We start from the raw sequence: 22,076 nt of genomic DNA, 5'->3' as shown, positions 1-22,076 counted from the left end.
GAAAGCCAATCAGCCTTCACAATTTAACTGCCAAGTTACTTCACTATTCAACTACCTGCTCATTCCGCTAGGTAACGGTTATCTTTCGCGCAAATGCGTTTATATAATTCAGAGGACTTCATTGCATGCCCCCAAGTCTTGGTGAAAGGCCGCGTGTCGGCTACCGTGGCCATAACACTTAAGTTCTCAAATTATGCGACACTTTGGCAGATTCATTATACTGTTTAATAAATTCAAAATGCTAAAGAATTAGATACCTCGCGCTGTGCCGCACACACAACCATAAAGTCACACGTGTGCGTCTACTAAAGCGTTGGCCAGCTCTCTGAGCGACACAATGGACGTCATGCATACGCACATGTCTTCACTTTGAACTCCAGTCCTTCGAGCATGGCCTCCGAGATGATGCCTATAGCAAAATATGCGCGTTATCGCTTCTCGAAAGCCGTGCTTCGGCAAAAAAGGATGCTGCTAAAGCATCCATACCGATACGAAACTGTCGTCGTTGACATGCTTAAACGATGAAAAAAATGGAGAGACGTTTCTGAGCCCTCACGAATACGTGCATTACTGAGCTCCTCCACTCAAAATGATGTAATCGATGTTGTAAAGAGTTTTATGAAAACATGCCAAAGAAGCTCCTAAAGTATAATATGGGTACCTTGAGCACTTCTTGTTCTTGGAACACCTGTGAGCTCGCAAACGTGACTGGCTTTCTTTGACGCGGTAAGTAGGTGCGAGTCTGCATGCCATCCGAAGAGTCAATCATTTATCATACGCTTAATGACATTTAACGTTATATGCCTCATCTTTCTATTTGCGACTAGTAAGTTCAGCGACCTTGCTACAGCATTATTCGGCAACCGTGAAAGAGTAAGGAAACCAAAAGTATCTCATAAAAATGTGGTACTGAAAAATTTGCTGTCTTATATCAAACCATATGGCACAGCGCCCTCCAAACCAAACACCGATGTCGGACACTGATATCTTGAGAACCAAAATGAGACGGAGACCGGTTCTGCTCTCATATGCAAGCTAAGACTTGTTAGGTCCAAAAGTTCGCGCCTCGAGCTAGCGCTCCGAAGTCCCGGCTAAAAAGTGATTTACCGTTAGCAGTCTCTGTGTTTCAGTATTGAAGTCCTCTAGACTACACAGATTCATTCGTCATCGTGCGTCAGCTGGCGGGGAGGGGCGCGATTCTTCGGCGACAGACCACACCTTCCATAATTTAGGGTTCACCAGCTTTCGCCGAAATTTGCGGAAATTGACGAGGCTAGCGTATACGGGCAGACACCAAGGAGGAAGGGTGTGGTGCGCTGCGTTTTGAATGGCTGGCACCTATTCCCCCATCACGATTCATCAAGTTGACAGCCGCTCAGTTTTCAGAGTCGCTTGTCACCGCCGGCACCGAGCTGTACGCTGTCGAAAACTAAGAGAGCCAGCCACTTGACTTTCTTCGCTTCTCTACAAGTTGTGAAGCCGTCGGCAAAAGCGTCCCTTTTGGCAAAAATGGAATTCCCCTTGCGTACGTCACAACCGCTCTTTTGGCGGTGGTTGTTGAATGCGGCTGGCTTCAAAAAAAAAAAAAAGTAAAGGAATAAGAAAGTATAAGAGGCTGAGTTCTGCATTCTTTTCGTTCATGGGTCCCTTCATTCCCTGCTGGCTCTCTTATCTCCTATAAAATCGCGGTTAACTAATACACACTACATCACCGTGTATTTGGCTGCAGATCAATACAATGAATTATGAGCACAGCTTTGTTCACGGGCATGTCAATTGCGTAGCGAACACTGCACCACAAATAATGCGATCGCTTTCTTACTAAATGTAAGATTTATTCACCCTTGGTAAACAATTCCTTAAGCGCAAAGGCAAACATAAATACTTCCTGTATGTTTATGGGGATAGAATACACCTTTTCATGGAAACCAAGTTGTGCTTGGCGTAACTATTAACAAGGCAAGGCAAGGCAAGGTTAACACGTTGTCAAAGAATTAGCACTCAAGAGAAGGCGATGCATAGGCGAAAGGTGTTTACTTTTGTTCGCGCAACAACTCGTAGCATGCAGGGGTAATGGAATTACGCGAAACGTAGCAATGTTCATGAAACTTGTGCGTCTGAAGTGCTGCCGGTGGCAGACTAAAGGAGAAGAAACGAGCAAGCCTTAAAGGCTTCCCCCCTACACAGAATGGCGAAACAAATGCCGGCCTAGATTTAAAGTTTGCTTGAACTACCAAGGCAGCTGACTCAAAGCCAGGAATGCACGAAAAAATGGCATGCAGTACATGACAGCCCACCCAGCGCGGCAGCCTAGAGGCTATTGCATTGCGTTGATCTGCTCGAGGTCACAAGTTTGACTCCGGACGTGACGGCAGTATTTCGATAAGGGTGAACTGAAAAAACAAAGACGCTTGTGCCCTTTGATTTATGTGAGTGAGAAAGAACCCCAGCTGCTCAAAATTAACCACGACCCCTCCACTACAGCATGCCCAATAATTATATCGTAGTTCTGGCACGTAAAAATTCTGAATGTATTTAAATAATTTCCCGATAGTACGTCACTAAGCTTCACATTAGGTGCTAAAGATAGAGTTGAAGCATCCATAAGTAAAACTAGGTTTATTGTGCACATGTGACAACGCTTAATGACAAACCAAAGGAAGGTTACCACATATCCCGCATAAAAATAATTAACTTTTTTTAAAAATCGATCTGACACAGTGTCGGATAAGGATGATAGGCGTAATTAGTATGTGTTTCTTTATTTTTTGGCTTTCTTTTAATGACGAAATACACGTTTTACAACTTGCACAGACCAGTGCGTGCTACCGTCCGGCGAGTCAGCTTTCTCCTATAAGTTCGAACCACAACTTGAAAGTCCCTCGTTTCTTGTTGAATCTTCCCTCGCTGGCTTACACGCCTCCCAACGCGCGTTCTCTGCACAACCTCACGCCACTGCATCGTCTCCGGTGGCTTACGCCCGGCGACGAGGGGTCACGGCCTCGGAACAAAAGCCTTCCCCCGCATAAGCTGCCAACGTTACTGACCGTCGCGCGCGAAGTGGCCGCGCCACCCTTACTTGTGAGGCACTCGTTTGAATTGCTGAGCATCTGTTGCCAGGGCGGCCGTTGTGGAACCGGCGATGTGCCTCGGGTTCACGGAGGCCGGTTGCGCAAGCGCGGCGAGGACGGCGCACAGGAGGCGTAGGCGCTGCATATCTTGCAACGGCGGGGGTGGACTTCACTGTAATACCGCGCGTGTGGGTCACAAGAAGGCGGGCGATGGGCTCGAGGTCCTGTAGCGCAAACGGTGTGGCTAGCGTCAGCATAAGCACATCAGAGACGCACCATGTCGCCACACACACACACACACGCACACGCACACACACACACGCACACACACACACACACACACACACACACACACACACACAGGCACACGCACACACACACACACACACACACACACACACACACACACACACACACACACACACACACACACACACACACACACACACACACACACACACACACTCACACTCACACTCACACTCACACACACTCGAAAGGCCTGTTGGCTCGAGAGTTGGCCAACATTGTTAGCACAGCTCGCGCGTGCTGGAACAGAGCAATGCTGAATCATGGAGCCATAAAAGGAAGAGACAGTGGTGCTTTGATTCGGGTGGCCTGTCATGAGTCATGTCATCACAGTCCCAAATCGCTCCAAAAAGGGGACGACGTGTCAAAGCTTAAAACTGCTAAGCTCCGCAACTCAAACGAGGGGCCAATGACGTCACCACTGCGCCCTTTGGTTTCAACGAAAGTCGACAGATTCATTCGGCAATAATTTTGGAGATGATGAGGGAGGGTGACCCGTTGCGTGGGGTTCTCTGGGCGTTTAACCTTACGAGAGCCACTGCTTCTATTATTTCTCGTATTGTGTATACGTCAAAAGAAAAAGTAACAAGCGTAAAAAAAAAGATGCCGCACCTGCCTTAAATTTGTGGCCGAAGTCTATGGAAGATATGACGTTTGTCCACCAGCGTCATTATCGTGAATTCAAATTCATAGAAGAAATTGAAGCTGAAATTTAAGCTTAGATTAATTGAAGCGACGGAAACATTGTTAAACTGCTATTTTCTTTTCATAGGTCACAAGCGCTACTTCGTGTGTACACATAGAATCTCAAAGCAAGTACGTGAGCGTTAATTTTGGCTTACATAAGAATTGCTGCAGAGTCGTGGTAACGCCGCTTCTCTCAAGCACACATGTTCTTGCCTTCTATCTGCCTACGCTGGACAGACACAGCTAGTTAGAGACGAGGTAGAAAAGGGAATGGACTCTTCCTCCAACAGCCCTTCTGGAATTGGAAGAGTCCAGCTCCGGGGGAAGAGCAACACAACGGAGCCGTGTAGTGGATTCGTATAATACACGTCATCTGCTTGCACAGGAACTCACCGGCTCACGGGTTCTTTAAATCCAGGCCGCCGAGCCGTGGAATAAATCTTCCTGGCTGCGCGTGGCGCAAGCTGCCGCTGCTTCTTCTTTCTCCTCGTTTGTCTTTTCTCTGTTTATGACATTACGGCGCGTGTGTCCAGTCAAGGCGAATCATAAATTGCTCGCACATGTCGCAATGATACATCTTGTTCTTGTTTTTCAACAATGACTCATAGCCACTACGGAGGATCGGCCACGAAGCAGGCTGTTTTACAAGTTTTCTTCTTTTTTTTTTTAAATACGTTTGTAACCAAAGCAAAACTCAAATTGTAAGAGCCTGGCCCAACGAAAAAGAATGTAGAAACGAGAAGAAAGCGATAGTGAATTTGGAGATAAAATAGATAAGAATCAGCACATCAAATAATATAATCAGTGGAGAATTTTGAAAATTTATTATAGTAATTATTTCGTCTCTCCATTAAAGTAAACATGTCAAGGAAAGCATGCCTGTGGCTGAATCCCAGTGAAGACGCTCCGGCAAAGAATGGCTGACGAACTTCGCGACAGCCGAAGTTTGCGATAAGGAACTTCTGAAAGTTTTTCTCTAAAGTATGTCCGATCTAGCACGAACGGTGAGGCAGAAGACCATTAAGGTTACGCAACAAGATAAATGTTAAGATCTAAAAGGAGTGTGTCTGAAATCTTCACCACGACATGCTTTCATTTTTTTTTATTTCGGTTGTGTAATACATCAGCCTTTGGAAACAGTCTTCTGAAACCGAGACAACTTATATTAGTGCGCTTTCAGTGTCAGTACGCCCGCCACGTGCCGTTGATCGTCTTTTTCACTACTATTATTTCGGTGGTCCATAAGCACGCACGTTTTTTACGTAACATCGCGAGCACGTGCGCCCGATCAACTTCCCTGTCGCCGTACACTCTTCTATAAGCTGGTTGAGAAAGCTTCGGTCTCCTCATATTACGAATTACAAATAGCACGTCTGTCCGGGTGCCCTCATTAATATGCGTTCACAGCCGCTGCGGTTCGTCGGGCCTCCGAACTTCCGGGCTTCCGGCTTTTCGTGTTGCTCACAGGTACCCGTTCCAGCAGCACTCAATTGGCTCAGCATCATTTTTTTTTTTTAAACATCATTTGCACACGTGCCGTCCGCGGATCAGCAATGCTGGTGGAGATGTTGGGTAACGCGGCTCTTGCATGCAAAAGCTGCGTCAATTAACACACGTGCTCTTTAGGATATACTGACAGCCACATCGAAGCGCTTCGCGCCTGCCACCTTGTCATCGTGGATAGGTTTTCAACGACCACGTGAGGTACTAGGATTTGCAGAGCTTCCTTCGGTGTCCTTAAGAAGGAAGGCTTACCGTAGGGCGCTCCTATTTCATACGTGCGAATGGAGAAATCGCCTTTTTCTTGGCATTTTCTGCACTCAATTTGGCGATATTTGCAGAATTTCGAAGAAAGAGTTAGTCTACCGACTTTAGCCATTAAATGTTCTTTGACGTGAGCAGTCGATTCATCACTTTCTTACAATGTTGTTAAAATCGCAGTATTCGAGAAAAAAGAAAAGAAACAGAAGCATGAAGCTTACAGCAGTGCAATTCATCAATAAAAAAACAAATATTACAGTTCTGTCAACTGAACTTATTGACGCTTCTAAGGCGGACGAAAGTGTATTATACATCGCTCTGAAGTATGTCAGATATTTCTAAGACTGGCATCACCTTCGTCAAGATTTTAACAAGTTTATCATTATTCCCTTCATTAATATCCCCGCCATCAGCGAAATTAACATTTCCTGCAGAACGAATTAAAAAATTAAATTATTGGCTTTTACGTGCCAAAACCACTTTCTGATTATGAGGCACGCCGTAGTGGAGGGCTCCGGAAATTTCGACCACCTGGGGTTCTTTAACGTGCACCTAAATCTAAATACACGGGTGTTTTCTCATTTCGCCCCCATCGAAATGCTGCCGCCGTGGCCGGGATCCGATCCCGCGACCTCGTGCTCAGCAGCACAACACCATAGCCACTGAGCAACCACGGCGGATTGCAGAACGAATACTTTCCTTTAGCGATTTCGAGTTACGTCTGTCTTGTACCAGTTTACCCTATCTTATCCGTGCAACCTTCTTACTTCTCTCCCATCCTGGACTGGTATGCACCGCTCTTCAAGGAGCATCTTTGATGCCAACTTAGGTGACTCGGTACGTACCACTGGGTATGTGCCACTCTTCAATGAATTTCTTTCACGCCAATTTTGGTAACGAAATGTGACACTTGGTATGGGCCGCTCTTCAATGCTAAAAAAAAAAAAAATCCTTCGAACTTTCTTAGCCGCTCGGCCGAATCGAACGCACGTCATTATATTCAGACAAGCGTGTCTGACTTTGGCCAATCCTATGCCTGGTTTTTTGTAACTTCATAAGAATGTAATCCGTGATTTCTTATGTGCCCTTACTTTAGTCTAGCTAAGTGACCGGACTTTGTGTTTACTTTAGTGCCCATATGTGCCTAGACATTGTGTTGCTGCGTTTCTGAGTTGACCTTCAGTTTTAGTGTGGCATTAGTCTACTTACGTGACTGGACTTTGTGTTTTTATGATTTGGGGTTGACTTTCAGTTACAGTGTGACATTGGTGTACTCATGTTACCAGAATTTCTGTTGTTATGATTTCTCCACATTTGTTACGATTTATTCCTTTTTTTAAATCCCTATGTGAAAAGGAGTAGCCGGCGCCAATTAAAGGCGACATCTCCTAAGTACTATATGATAATAATAAAAAAAAGCTTGTCTGTATGTTGATTCACACAAGCGCCACGTGCGGATTTGGCGGCGACGTCGTTCGATGACGCAGCGCGTTGAGTGGGAGGCGCGATAGAGGAATCCGACTGCAAACGCGCCTCATACAAAGCGTGTCTCGGCGTTGGCAGCATGGTGCGTCGGTACGTTTGCTTCAATGCCAATCGCATTAACGTCGATATTCATCGTGAGATGAGTTCTGCCGGAATTCTTTTTCCCCCCTGCTCATGTGAACCAGACTATCGGCTACACGCGTTTGATCTCCAATCCACTCCGTTGTCTTCCTGTCTCTCGACGTTACGGCTAATATTTTTCGGTGGCTTGCTCGTCGCGCCGACATTCCCTTCTTTTCAACACACTAAACATTTTTACACCCTTAAGGGTGCTTTAAGGGTGTTTTTTGTCGCACGGTAGCACCCTTACCGTCAGAGCCCTAAAAAATTTATAGAGGACGACAGCGGATCTCTGACGAGATGTGCGATGACAAAAGACGTAGTTTAAAACTATGTAATCATTCTGACAGCCTTGGGTGCACAGAAATATCCGACAAGAGAATTTTACAAGGAGAGATAGCAAACTCTCCTGTCGGATGTTTATATGCGCTTAAGGCAGTCAGAAAGATTACATAGTTTTCAACTACGTCTTTTGTTATCGCACGTCTCGTTAGAGCTCCGCTGTCGTCCTCTATGAATGTTTGTAAGGCCCTAACGATAAGGGTGTTACAGAGCGACAAGAAAACACCCTTAAGGATGTAAAAATGTTTACAGTGAAGCTTCAAGCTTCTGTCCCGTTCTGAGCACTGACAGAAGGCAACAATTATAAACTGTTTTTTTATTTTTATTTTCAGAGATATAGCGTTACAAACCGCCGGTCATGATTTGGTAATGCCTGCTGTACGCGCTCCATTACAGTTTTATCCTTCTGGAAGTTTCCTTCTCGTGGTCTGGGTCCCCTGTGGGTAATTGGCCCATAGAAAACCTACCCTTACAATGATTGTAGAGGCTGACCGCCAATCACGAATTATCGCTCTGTTTCTAGTCTACGGAATATTACCTTAGTATTCCGCATATGAATCTTCAAACCCACTCCTAGAATTCGTCGGCTCCACTTAGTTTGTTGCAAATCACATCTAGCGTTGCTTGAATCTTACTTGTAAGAATGCAGTGCACGCAGTGCTTTGGAGAGATAGTGCAATGTTGTCTGGCACCTTTCGCAGTCCGTATTTGCCAACTTCTCCTGTGAATATTTAGACTAGCTGGGAAACCCTTTATAGTGTCAATGTTTTCTATCTTGTACGATATAATGTATCTGTACTGTACGCACACTATTCGTGAAATTCTAAGATTTATTCTCCTGTTGTGTAAAGTAGTGCTTTCATAATTTATTATGGTGCACGAGTGTGTTTGTGTGGTTTTTAGGGAAGTCGTTATTGATCAGGGAGCTCAGCCTTTATTTATTCTAGCAACTTATTAAGTGTATTTTTCTTTTTTTTGCTCCGCACATCAGAACATAAACACATGGGTATACATTACAAAACCTTGGTAGAGTGACGCGCTACGAGTTTTGTAATGTAAGCCGCACAACATACAACAAAATACACATTTTTCAGTCGTAAATACTTAGATTGTACAGTAAAGAAAACGAGCTGACAAAATGAGGCGGAATCAAGCAGAAAAATACCAAAACCAAGCAGCGCAATGCGCCGGGCTATTTTTCTTACAGATTGTAGCACTAATTAGCGAAAGCGCGCGGGCCGAGATTGTACTCTAAACGGTCATCAAAAATTTATATCATTCCGGAAAAGTCTTGCGGCAAGTAAAAATAGCAAAGACACTGCGCGTGCTGTAGTATAAAAGTTTATTTTTCTCCAGGCGCAAAAAAAAAAAGAACGTCCAAGTCGGACAGCACAGATGCATAGGCCAATCTAGTCATGAATAGACAAAAAAAAGCGAGAAAAATGACTCAGAAAAAAATGTTTTCTTTTACGCGCCCCCTTTGAAGAGCTCCTTCTATTATGTAGCATTTATCTAACTTCACATAACCGCCATTCGTGAAGAGACTACAATTATACCACTGCTGAACGGTTGACAAAAGTATGAACATCAGCCTAAGTGGCCTACGAAGTCTGAAGACAACAGACTTGAGTGCCCGACTGTAGACATCCTACACTTAAGTTTTCTCTCATTCTTTCACTCCCCACTCCCTTCACCACGTGTGGGGTAGCAAACTGGACTCAGTCTGGTTAACCTCCCTGCCTTTCCTTCTTCCCTTCTCTCTCTCTCTCTCTCTTACGGATGCTTGTTTTAGTTCTCACATGCAAAATAGGAACTTACAATTGAACTCAGCTATTCAGTGTAATCGAATATCTAATGTAGATGAAAGAAAGTGCTGTAAAAGAATATAAATATAGTGGTGTGTACGCACCCACTCGCACAAGCCCCTTCGTTTGTAAATATGGAAGGCTTTCAAGCTATCTGTTAGCCTCAATCTAGCAACAACGAAAGAACAAAAAAGAACTAAAGCGTAACTATATGTTGTATATTGAACGAGAAGTTGCGGATGTGGCATACTATGTGGAGGCCTACTTTTTTTCCCGCGAACCTAAACTTCGAGATCGAAATCCTGGTCACAACTGACAGAAATAACGCTATGAATGAAGAAAACGAAAATTTATAAAGACCGAAAGATTGACGTCCCATTTCACGAGCCCCCATTCTATCGAAGCACAACCATCGCTAAAACTGCGTGCCGCCACCTATGGAGAGAAAGCGCACAACTTTTTGCTATACTCCCTACATCGGAGTCTGCAAATGTATAAGAGGAGCAGTCGACACGACACACACATACACACACACACATCTATAAGTTGTTTACTCTCCGCTGCCACCTAACCGAGCGCAATACGCCTCACCCCGCTCGTTAAACGGAAAGGCGAACAAAGGCGGAAAGCCCCGCTGCTGGCTGCGTTCTCGGAATGGTGCGATGCGCGGCAGGAGGCCGGCAGGCCATTCTAGCAAAAAAAAAAAAAGCGTCACGGGCGCCATCCCGCAGAGAGAGGGGGAGAGAGAAAGAGGGGACGGGTGCTGCAGCAACAACGAAACACGCACAAGCGCGCCGACGCAGGCCGAAGCAGCAGCTGAGAAATTGCGTTTCTCACTTTGCCACGTCGTCCGAAATGAACCGAAAGAGCACGCAACGAACGGACTGACGGAACCACGGCGGAAGGAAAGATGGAGGCGCGCCTGCCTTCCAGCCTGCCTGCCTGCCTGCTTGCCAGGATGGTGTAGCCGCATCTTCGCCGCGCGCTCCGCCAACCGGCTAAGAAAAAGGCAGCAAAGAGAGAGTTTCGGCGAAGACGTCCAACTATAACTTAATTCCCGTGCAACGACGGGGAAGAGAGCGGCCGCCATTTATTTCTTCTCGGCTCGGTCGCGCAATGCCACCGCGGAATGGAAGTCAGGGGGGTGGGGGTGGTTTGCAAGCCGGACCGTCCCCTCGCTCGCTTGGAGGTCCAGACCGGGGTTGCCCCACTACGGGACAGCCTGGCCTAACGAAGCGCAAAGAATACCCTTCGTCAAACTTCTTTTTTTGTTTGTTGCGACCGGCGTGGCGGCTATTATGTCACTTCTTCATTCGCAGTATACGCTCGTGCCACCGAGCAGTGCCAACTCCTCCGGCGGCGCGCCGTCATCCTCTTTCGTCTTCAATTCAACCTCGCTTGCTCCCTCGGTGGCTGCTCGTACTCCCCACCGTGTGTTGTCGGCCCCGCGCATTATTGCTCCTTTTTTTGTTCTGTTTTGTTTCGCGCTCATTTTCTCGCGGGAACTACGCCTATACCGCGCTCATCGCAGCTGCCATTATTCCAGTCCGCCTCCCCGTTATTCGCTGCTCGCGCGCGCGCGCCAGGCCTCGCAAGCAGCGTGGCTGGGTCGCTGAAGGCGCCTCCTTTAATCTTGGAGTCCCATCAAAGTTTCAAAGCAGGATGGTTCGTCGTTTCGAGAATTAAGTCCGTGGAGAGTAACGTGAACGAAAGAGAACGAACCAAAAAAGAAATATAGAGAGAGATAGCGACTGAATATAGCAATATGAATGTGCAAGATAAGTTTCGCCGAATCGCGGATCTGACACAGCTAATGTATACCGGCTCGATTATTCTGCAAAAGCAAAACGAAAAGCGTCAAAAGAAATGTAAAGAAAGAAAAAGGCACTGCTTGATAGGATAAATTGTTACATTTCAAACGGACACGACGTGCTTACCCGGCTCGTCAGCGCTGTATGAGAAAGTCGCGACGGAGAGAGCGCTGGGAATCATTACAGTTTTACTAAATGTCGTCTGCGACAATTACTTCGGCCGGTTCCCGTATTAGCCTGCAATATTTAACGGGGCGAAGGTAAAATTAAATTTCTCTCCGCGCTCTGAGTGTTTGTATATATATAGCTATCTTTCTTTTCTGTATCCCTCTTTAAAGCGAACACTTGTGTGTCTGCCTATATGAGCAGCCTACGCACTTTGCGTCCCCCCATCTGACCACCTCGTGAGTGGAAATGGCGCAGGATGGCTTTTTAAAGAGAGCTCCTCTTGAAGCGGCAGCACTTTTGAGTCACTTAGAACGAAAAAAAAAGACACATCCCGATGCCAAGGTTACGCTTGAGTCAGGAGTTTCTTTCTGTGTACCCGCCTGTTTCATTTTTTTGCCGTTTTTTTTCCTTGTCGTCATGTAAAGCTTTTCTTGAGTGGATGAATACACAGTCATCGCACTGCTTGGGGAAAAAATACAGCGGTATCCAATTAAAATGCAAATGAAGACGCCGCCTTGTACTTTTGGCTTCTTGTATATACCTTAATGATGACTGGTATTTTCTTACTCTCTTCTTTTTGTTACGCGTCGACGACGGGAAGTATGTGACTTAGTGGCGAAGTAAAAGGAACACCAGCACCACTACTTTTATGGATTCGTTTGCTTTTCGGTATCGTGAAGCCTATAGGAAAGTTACAATGTAGACGTTCTTGTTCACTAACTGGTACCAGAAATTAAAAAAAAAAAGATTACAATGAACCTTAGTGAGGGTGAAGCGCACAAACTGTCTTTCTTTTCTTTTTCTTTCTTTTTCACAGTGAAGCTGTATGCCTCTGCCGTCCAAGGAAATTCTTGTGTCATTGCGGTAAGCAAAAAATTCCCCCTACACGGGCCGATCCTCGAGATAGTGCAATACCGGCCCGACCCGCAGCGGAGGTGAAGCAGGTGTTAAGTACTCCCCATACGTGGGCCGATCCCTACTATAGTGCCATGCCGGGCCGACCCGCGGCGGAGGCGAAGCAGGTGTTAAGTACTCCCCATACGTGGACCGATCCCGAAGATAGTACAATGCCGGGCCGACCCGCCGCGGAGGCGAAGCAGGTGTTAAGTACTCCCCATACGTGGGCCGATCCCTAAGATAGTGCAATGCCGGGCCGACCCGCGGCAGAGGCGAAACAGGTGTTAAGTACTCCCCATACGTGGGCCGATCCCGAAGATATTGCAATGCCGAGCCGACCCGCGGCGGAGGTGAAGCACATGTTAAGTACTCCCCATACGTGGGCCGATCCCTAAGATAGTGCAATGCCAGGCCGACCCGCAGCGGAGGCGAAGCAGGTGTTAAGTACTCCCCATACGTGGACCGATCCCGAAGATAGTACAATGCCGGGCCGACCCGCCGCGGAGGCGAAGCAGGTGTTAAGTACTCCCCATACGTGGGCCGATCCCTAAGATAGTGCAATGCCGGGCTGACCCGTGGCAGAGGCGAAACAGGTGTTAAGTACTCCCCATACGTGGGCCGATCCCGAAGATATTGCTACGGAACAGCCGCCACAGTGTGGCTGCACTGAGGAGAAGGAAGACGACGTGGCCACCGCTTGATATAGCGTCGCCATCATTACCACCGTTTGTCTACGTGTAAATATATTGTAAATATACTCGTACGTCAGCTACATGTAACATTAATTTGGTGGAGGTGGACGTTCCCCGTACCCGTCATGGAGCTTCGCAGCGGTCGCAACGGCGACAGTGCAACTTCGGCTCCTGCTGGCGGCACTTCATCTACGCAACCGTCTCCGCCTGCAGCCCCGACCTACGTCGCCATTTTCCCACCTCGGGATCCTGGTGTTTTCAACGGCGTCGGCAGTCCTGATGTTGACGACTGGCTCCGCTTATACGAACGTGTCAACACCAGTCACAGGTGGGATTCGACTATTATGCTCGCGAACGTTCTTTTCTACCTCGACGGAGCTCCACTTGCATGGTTCCAGACTCACGAAGAGGAGATCTCGAGCTGGGAGCTCTTCAAAGAGAAGCTCCGCGACCTTTTTGGCAATCCCTTCGGTCGTCAAGTCAATGCCAAGAAAGCCCTAGCCACACGTTTACAGACGTCGACCGAGTCCTACGTGTCCTACATTCTCGACGTCTTGGCCTTTTGTGCCAAGGCTGACCCGACCATGTCTGAGGACGATAAGGTAAATCACGTCCTCAAAGGGATTGCTGACGACGCCTTCAATTTACTGGTGTTTACCAACGTCACCAGCATCGATACGATCCTCAAGGAGTGCCGCCGTCTTGAGCATGCTAAAAGCCGCCGGGTATCCCAGCACATCACGCGACTTCCCAACACAGCTGCTACGTCATCCTGTGACGACCTCATCCACCAGCCGTCGCGATGTGACAACTTGACCCGCATCATTCGTCGTGAGGTCGAAACGGCACAACCGGCGGCCCCTTCATTTCCGTCACCTGATCATTCTCCGGTGACAATCTCCTTGATCCAGGCCATCGTCCGTCAAGAGTTATCCAACGTCGGCCTGCACTCCATTCGTTCCGCATGCTCGGAACCTCTCTCTCCACGTACGGGCCCACCGCGCCCTTCTTACTCTTATGGACAGCGCAACCCCTCCGAATGGCGAACCGTGGACGACAAGCCGATCTGTTTTAACTGCCGACGCATTGGACATGTCGCTCGCCACTGCCGCAGCCGCTGGACTTCCCCGACACGCTATTATCCTAATTACCACCCTCGCCCCTCTAGTGCGTCCTTTTCCTTCGCCCCTTCTATGCCCACCCCATCATCTGACCCTGCGACGCCTTTGACACGACCCCGCCACTCCCGCTCGCCTTCTCCCTCCCGTCGTCAATCTCGCTCGCCCCCGTCTCGCCGTGCTCCTTCTCCGACCTACTCGCTTCACCCCCGACCGGAAAACTAGACAGCGCAGCTTCTGGAGGTGAAGCTGCAAAGACGACATTGGCTCAAAATCCTCGCTTCGCCTTACCGACCAACAAGAATCTTTTGGACGTTCTCGTCGACAATGTTCCTGTGTGCGCTTTGACTGACACCGGGGCGCATGTGTCCATTATGAGTGCTGCTCTTCGCCGTCGGCTCAAGAAAGTTCTGACGCCTGCCCCGAACTGATTTGTACAAGTCGCCGACGGAGGGACTGTCGCTATTGTTGGCATGTGCTCTGCCCGACTCACCATTGCTGAGAGACACACCGTCGTTCTCTTCACCGTCATCGAGCATTGCCCTCACGAACTCATTCTCGGTCTGGATTTTCTTGCCCATCATTCTGCCCTCATTGACTGTTCGGCCGGCTCACTTCGCCTTGACTTGCCTCTTCTTGCCGACCCTGTGGACCCGCCTCCCAGCCATCTGAGCTGCATAGATTTTATTCGCCTACCACCTCACTCTATGACACACGTAGACTTGTTGTCCTCACCAGCTGTACCTGACGGCAATTACGTGGCCGCACCAATTCCGGCCGTTATGCTTACACATGGTGTTATCGTGCCGCACACTGTGCTGAAAGTTACTGGCAGCCGCACCTGCCTTCCACTCGTCAATTTCGCGCTAACCGCGCAAGTTCTGCCTCAAGGGATCTCCTTGGCTATAATTCGCGCTTTGCAGGATGATGAGGTCGAGCCATTCACAGTGGAAGGTCGTTACAGCTCAGCCCATACCGTGCCGTCATCGCACAGTACTGACGTCGACATTAAGAAGATGGTCTCCTCTGACCTTGCACCTGCTCAAGCTGCAGCCCTTTGCCGCGTTCTTGAAGGCTATCGCGACATTTTTGACTTTGACAATCGACCCTTAGGTCAAACGTCCGTCGTGACCCATCGCATAAACACTGGCGATGCGAACCCTATTCACCGCCATCCATATCGTGTTTCTGCGTCAGAACGAGCTGTTATCCAACAGGAAGTCAAAAAGATGCTTGCAAAGGACATTATCGAGCCTTCCTGTAGTCCCTGGGCTTCCCCCGTCGTACTTGTCAAAAAGAAGGATGGAACGTGGCGTTTTTGTGTAGATTATCGCCACCTGAACAAAATAACAAAAAAGGACGTGTACCCTTTGCCACGTAGTGATGACGCTCTAGACTGCCTGTACGGTGCCACTTATTTTTCTCCTATCGACTTACGGTCCGGATACTGGCAGATATCCGTCGACGACATGGACAGAGAGAAAACTGCATTTGTTACCCCTGACGGCATTTATCAGTTCAAGGTGATGCCTTTCGGTCTCTGCAACGCACCCGCCACCTTCGAACGAATGATGGACTCTTTGCTTCAGGGGTTCAAGTGGTCCACCTGTTTGTGCTATCTGGACGACGTCATCGTTTATTCACCCACATTTGACACGCATCTAGACCGCCTTTCAGCGATTCTTGACGTGTTCCGCCGCGCCGGTCTCCAGTTGAACTCGTCAAAATGTCACTTCGCTCGCCGCCAAATCACCGTCCTTGGACACCTCGTGGACGCCAGAGGCGTGCGACCTGACCCGGACAAAATTCGCGCCGTTACGTACTTTCCTGTTCCGAAGTCTACCAAGGACGTAGTTTCGTAGGGCTGTGCTCATATTTCCGACGCTTTGTGAAGGATTTTGCGACCATCGCCCGTCCCCTTACCGACCTCTTGAAGAAAGAGGCCCTATTTTCTTGGGGACCTGACCATGCCGCATCTTTTTCGCAGTTCACTACTCTCCTTACCACGCCTCCAATTCTGGCCCATTTTGACCCGTCTGCTTCAACGGAAGTTCGAACTGATGCCAGTGGTCACGGCATAGGAGCAGTATTAGCACAACCCCAGCGTGGACATGATCGCGTTATAGCCTATGCCAGCCGACTTCTATCACCCGCCGAGCGCAATTATTCCATCACAGAGCGCGAGTGCCTCGCTCTTGTGTGGGCTGTTGCCAAGTTTCGTCCATACTTGTACGGACGCCGCTTCTGTGTCATCACTGATCACCACGCGCTCTGCTGGCTATCCTCGCTCAAGGACCCCACGGGACGACTCGCTCGCTGGGCGTTACGCCTGCAAGAATATACCTTCTCCGTGGTATACAAGAAGGGACGCTTGCACCAGGATGCCGATTGTTTGTCCCGCTACCCCGTCGACGACCCGGTTGATGCGGACACCATCACTTGCGTTTTCTCTGTGTCCCAGTTGCTCGAAATCGGCAATGAGCAGCGCCGCGATCCTTCATTACGAGCCCTCATCGACCATCTGGAGTCAACGCCTGGCGACGCCTCTCTCCGGATGTTTCTCCTTAAGGAAGGGACACAATACCGCCGCAATCTCGATCCACACGGCCATGACCTTCTGCTCGTAATTCCATCACACCTGCGTTCGACTGTCCTCCAACAACTTCACGACGCTCCCGTGGCTGGACACTTGGGCGTCTCGCGCACATACGACCATGTACGCCGTCGATTCTTTTGGCCGGGTCTCGCCCGCTCCGTGTGGCGCTACGTTGCCGCTTGTGAGCCCTGTCAGTGCCGGAAGAAGCCCTCCACACCTCCAGCTGGATGTCTTCAGCCGATCGACATCCCACCGGAACCCTTTTTCCGTGTTGGTCTAGACCTTCTTGGACCGTTTCCTCTCTCGGGCTCCGGAAATAAATGGGGCGCCGTCGCTACTGATTATGCTACGCGGTGTACGCAATCACCAGAGCCCTCCCGACAAGTTGTGCTACTGACGTTGCTGACTTTCTGCTCTATGACATCATTTTAGTGCACGGTGCCCCGCGCCAATTACTCACTGACCGTGGCCGCAGCTTTCTCTCGGCAGTCGTCGAGGACATCCTCCGCTCCTGCTCGACTAAGCACAAGTTCAGCACGTCCTACCACCCATAGACCAACGGCCTCACGGAGCGCCTCAACCGGACCATCACCGACATGCTATCCAAGTACCTCGCGACCGACCACCACGACTGGGATCTTCACTTACCATATGTGACGTTCGCGTATAATTCATCGCGTGACGACACCGCCGGCTATTCACCATTCTATCTCCTATATGGCCGAAAACCCGCGTTGCCCTTGGACACTTTGTTGCCCTCGGCCACACGTTGAACCACTGAATACGCCCGCGACGCGATCGCACACGCCGACCACGCGCGCCAGCTCGCCCGCACCCGTCTCGAGGCCTCGCAGGAGCATCAGAGACGCCTCTATGATTGCCACCATCGCGACGTACAATTTACTCCGGGTTCTCTGGTGCTTCTCTGGTCCCCCATTCGACGTGTGGGCCTTTCCGAAAAGCTGCTGTCGCGCTACACTGGCCCATACCGTGTGGTGCGACAAGTGACCGATGTCACGTATGAAGTCATCCCCGCCAGCCTCTCAGCGTCATCGTCGGCTGCAAGTGACATCGTTCACGTGGCGAGACTAAAGCCATATCACACACCTTTCGCCGCGCATGTGTAGATTAAGCACCGGGACGGCGCTCCTACTGCCGGGGGTGATGCTACGGAACAGCCGCCACAGTGTGGCTGCACTGAGCAGAAGGGAGACGACGTGGCCACCGCTTGATATAGCGCCGCCATCATTACCACCGTTTGTCTACGTGTAAATATATTGTAAATAGACTCGTACGTCAGCTACACGTAACAATATTGTAATGCCGAGCCGACCCGCGGCGGAGGTGAAGCGCATGTTAAGTACTCCCCATACGTGGGTCGGTGCAGCGGTAGCGTAGAGGTAGAGCACCCGCCTCGCGTGCAAGAGGACCGTGGTTCGAATCCCCGTGCCGTGCAATTTTCCACCAGATTAAAAAACAACAATCCGCGTGTTGATAAAATTGCATAAAGAGGCCTGCAGTGCGGCCTGATCCCAGTGACCAGAACCAGTAACGCACTCCCTCACCAGAGCAGGATTGGCCACCCTAGTGCAGTACTTGGCCACAACCTCCTATATGACTACAACAATCAAACCCCGGCCCTCAGTCCCCAGCGGCTGCGAAGCAGCTGACCACGGCGGCGGTCAGACCTGCGACGCAGCAGAGGGTGCTAAGAATCCCTGGCTCTGGGGTGCGATTTTGTAGGAATTCTATTACTTTTTCCATGCCTTTTGCCGCCATCACTGAGCAGCCATTGGTCGAAAATGACCGGGCCGCGCCCATTTTGTCTGTCAATCACGCGACGTCAGGAACCCGCAAAAACTGTAATCGTCATCGTGACGTTGAGGCACTCATTATGCGGAGCAAAAGGCACGGATTTTTGGAACGGCCAGAGGCAGGGTCGTTTCCGAAGGCATGAAAAAAATGGCCGCCCCTCTGATCGCTATGGCCGTGGCTCTTCGCCGTCGCCGACGTGAACAGGGAGAGCCGGATGACCATTTTCGACGGCGTTTTCGCCTCTCGAAGGGAACGGTGCGGTTGTTGTGCGAGGAACTGGCGGGGGAACTAGAAGCTGAGCGAGCGACGGGACTGTCGGTGGAGCGGAAAGTGTTGTGTGCGCTGCGCTTCTTTGCTACCGGGAGCTTCCAAGCGTCCGTTGGGAGCGAGGAGACGATCCGTGTGTCGCAGTCGACGGTGAGCGAGTGCGTGCGACGTGTGGCAGAGGCTGTCGTGAACGCAGGGGCCCGCAACAAGTGGGTCCATTTTCCAAAGACAGCCGGGGAAAAGGCAGCCGTGAAGGAGGGTTTCCTTCGGCGCGGCGTTATCCCCGGCGTCATCGGATGCGTAGACGGCAGCCTCATAGCCATTATCGCACCCAAGGGTGAGCGCAAGGCTGTGTTCATGTGCCGCAAGGGATACTACGCCCTCAACTGCATGTTCGTAAGTAAAGCTCACGTTTTCTGCGATCCTTTTTGAAAGTTACGTTGCTCTTGCCAACGGGCACTTTCTCTGGTTTACGTTTTACCTCAGATCTGCGACGCGGACATGAAAATCTTGGCCTTGGACCCTATGCGACCGGGGTCGGACCACGACGCTTTTGTCTGGCGGACGACATGGTTGCGCCGGCGGTTCCAAGCGGGGCGCATCGTGAATGCCGGGGAATACCTCCTCGCTGAGAAAAAAACATTTTTTTTGGCGCAGTCACGCTTCAGCAGCGCAGAACGCCGTGTCCGCTCCAACCCAAACTTTTAACCAAACCACAAGAACATCAGTAATTCCGGAGTAGAAAAAGAAAATTAAGACATTGACTGCCACCATTGGCAATGTTCGAAGTGTTCAGTTACAAGCACATTATGTGTCTGCTAGGAGCTGACGAAAGCAACACGTATTAGTGCTTTCTGCACCCAGTCACTGCCAGAAGCAGAAGAAATGAACACACATTACTGCTACTACTGTCATTGATAGCACCAACAAGTGTTGATTTCTTGTTTGTGGCAGGCACCGCGTACACTTGTAAATTGGTTAAGAGTTTGTGTCGGGTATGGACATGCTCAACTCATGCTTTTACTTGGGACTTGCAACCCTGAAGTCTACCTTTGTTGAATGATGCTGTAGCTTTCCTCAGTTGACAACTTGCCTCTCGTCAGCGGAGTACTCAATGTACTATTTCCATCTTTGTGCAGGTGACAGTGGCTACCCCTTGGAGCCGTGGCTCCTGACCCCGGTTCCTGGCCATCCTCCAGTGCACACAGCCGAGGGGCAGTACAACACAGCACATGCCGCCATGCATTCCGTAGTGGAGAGGTGCATTGGGCTCTTAAAGAGCCGTTTCCGCTGTCTTCAGCGATATCGCACCCTCCTCTACGAGCCGGAACGTGCAGCCAACATTGTCGCGGCATGTGCTGTGTTGCACAACCTTCGCCTTTCTGAAGGCGACGAGTCAGGCGATGACAGTGATGACGACAGCAGCAGCGGCAGTAGTAGTAGTGAGCTTGACAATAACGGCGACCCCACGCCACACAGTCTGCCCCGTAACACGGGCTCTAGAATGCACTACTTGAGAGGGCGGGCTGTTCGCGACAATGTCATTGGCATGTTTGGCACAACCCGTGCGCAGCACATGCGTTATTTGAGGAGCGTGCGGCGGCAGCTGCGACGTCAACAGCAGCGTCAGCATCGTTAGGTGCATGCACACAGTTTTAAGTAATTGCATTGTGCATTTCATGCTGTGAAATTGCAGATACATTTCCCGTGCTAAGTTGTAGTTGATGTCTGCGTAATGCAAAGCATTCATGATTTGTTGAGAAATGTAAAAGTTGTTAAAAAAATTAAATTATGGGGTTTTACGTGCCAAAACCACTTTCCGATTATGAGGCACGCCGTAGTGGAGGGCTCCGGAAATTTCGACCACCTGGGGTTCTTTGACGTGCACCTAAATCTAAGTACACGGGTGTTTTCGCAATGCAGCCGCCGTGGCCGGGATTCGATCCCTCGTGCTCAGCAGCCTAACACCATAGCCACTGAGCAACCACGGTGGGTACATAAAAGTTGTGTAGTGAAGGGTTATGTAAAGCCTGCACTTATAGTAAAACAGTATTGTTAGAGGTGACATATGAGATTGAAAGCAAGCTAAAAATAAGTGCATATTCAAAGTGTCTGCCACAATTTGCTTGTTGCTGCTGTCGTCATCTAGATGCATGTAGCCTGATTCTTACTCGTATCCCCTTACGCACTGATGGACATAAGCGCCTGTCTCCTCACTTTCTACTAGCACAGAGAAGCTCACAGAAGCCAAGATGTACAGTGCACGTCACACCTTCCGCTCCATGGAACGTGCTGTTGCACGCGCAGCTTCTAGGTCCTCCACCATTTTGTCTCGCAACAACGGCAAAGTTCCTTTCGAGTGACGAAAATGCCGTCCAACTGGTCATCCGACATGTCAAACGCTGTGGCTCCCGCGAAGTGTGTGCACGTACGAGCAATTGATAGATTTCAACAAAGTGACCTCACTTGTATATAGCAGAACTCAGCAATGTTATACAGTAATATTTGTACAGTGCAAGCTAGCACTAGAAATGTGGTTGCGATGTGTAAATAAAAGCACTAGAGGAAAACTGCACCTTTCTGTATTTCAGCCTTCAACATACACTTGTTTATGTACACATCACATGCGACAGTCTCTACATTGAAGAAGTGCGAGAATCATAAGTACTCAGTAGTAGAGACATTATGCAACATATCACAGACACGTTGGAATAAATATTGGATCACATTGTTCTTGCATCATAATGTATCACAGGTAACGGCATGCATCGTTTAAGAAAACTGTTGTACACTGCACAAGTACACAGTAATAACAACTGGCTTAAACTGCACCAGAAACAGAAATGAGCAGGTGCTTAAATCACACGCCAACCGAATATTTATCACAGCGAAATGTATAGGTACATCAGTACATGTGAAAGGAACATGCTGTTGTGGCGCTCTGAAATTGAAAGAGCCATAGCACCATACTTTGATATTCAGTAGGACACCTGCATAAATATTACACACAAATTGCACCACAAGGGCTAAAATACAATGTATCACAACCTGAAAGATTACTGAATGACAACAAAATGTTTGATAATGAGACAGATGTGCAAGAAGAGAGACATTCCAGCTCAGTAGGTAGTG

At 49.1% G+C, this 22,076-nt stretch overlaps 1 protein-coding gene across 6 annotated transcripts in view; it reads right to left on the bottom strand.

Annotated features, from left to right (window-relative positions):
* The window catches only part of LOC126537186 (uncharacterized), a 456,401-nt gene that overhangs the window by 5,727 nt on the left and 428,598 nt on the right, over nt 1-22,076 (bottom strand). The window contains exon 3 of one of the 6 annotated variants that reach the window (XM_055073787.2): nt 3,080-3,295. The exons of the other annotated variants lie outside the window; for them this stretch is intronic. Within the exon in view, the coding sequence (XP_054929762.2) occupies nt 3,080-3,216 (137 nt within the window). The 5' untranslated portion in view covers nt 3,217-3,295. The remainder of the gene's footprint in view (nt 1-3,079; nt 3,296-22,076) is intronic. 6 annotated transcript variants of the gene reach the window in all.

The sequence above is a fragment of the Dermacentor andersoni genome, chromosome 4 (genome assembly GCF_023375885.2).
Source record: "Dermacentor andersoni chromosome 4, qqDerAnde1_hic_scaffold, whole genome shotgun sequence".
In the NCBI taxonomy this organism is placed as follows: domain Eukaryota; kingdom Metazoa; phylum Arthropoda; class Arachnida; order Ixodida; family Ixodidae; genus Dermacentor; species Dermacentor andersoni.
This window is presented reverse-complemented; position numbering and strand designations above follow the sequence as displayed.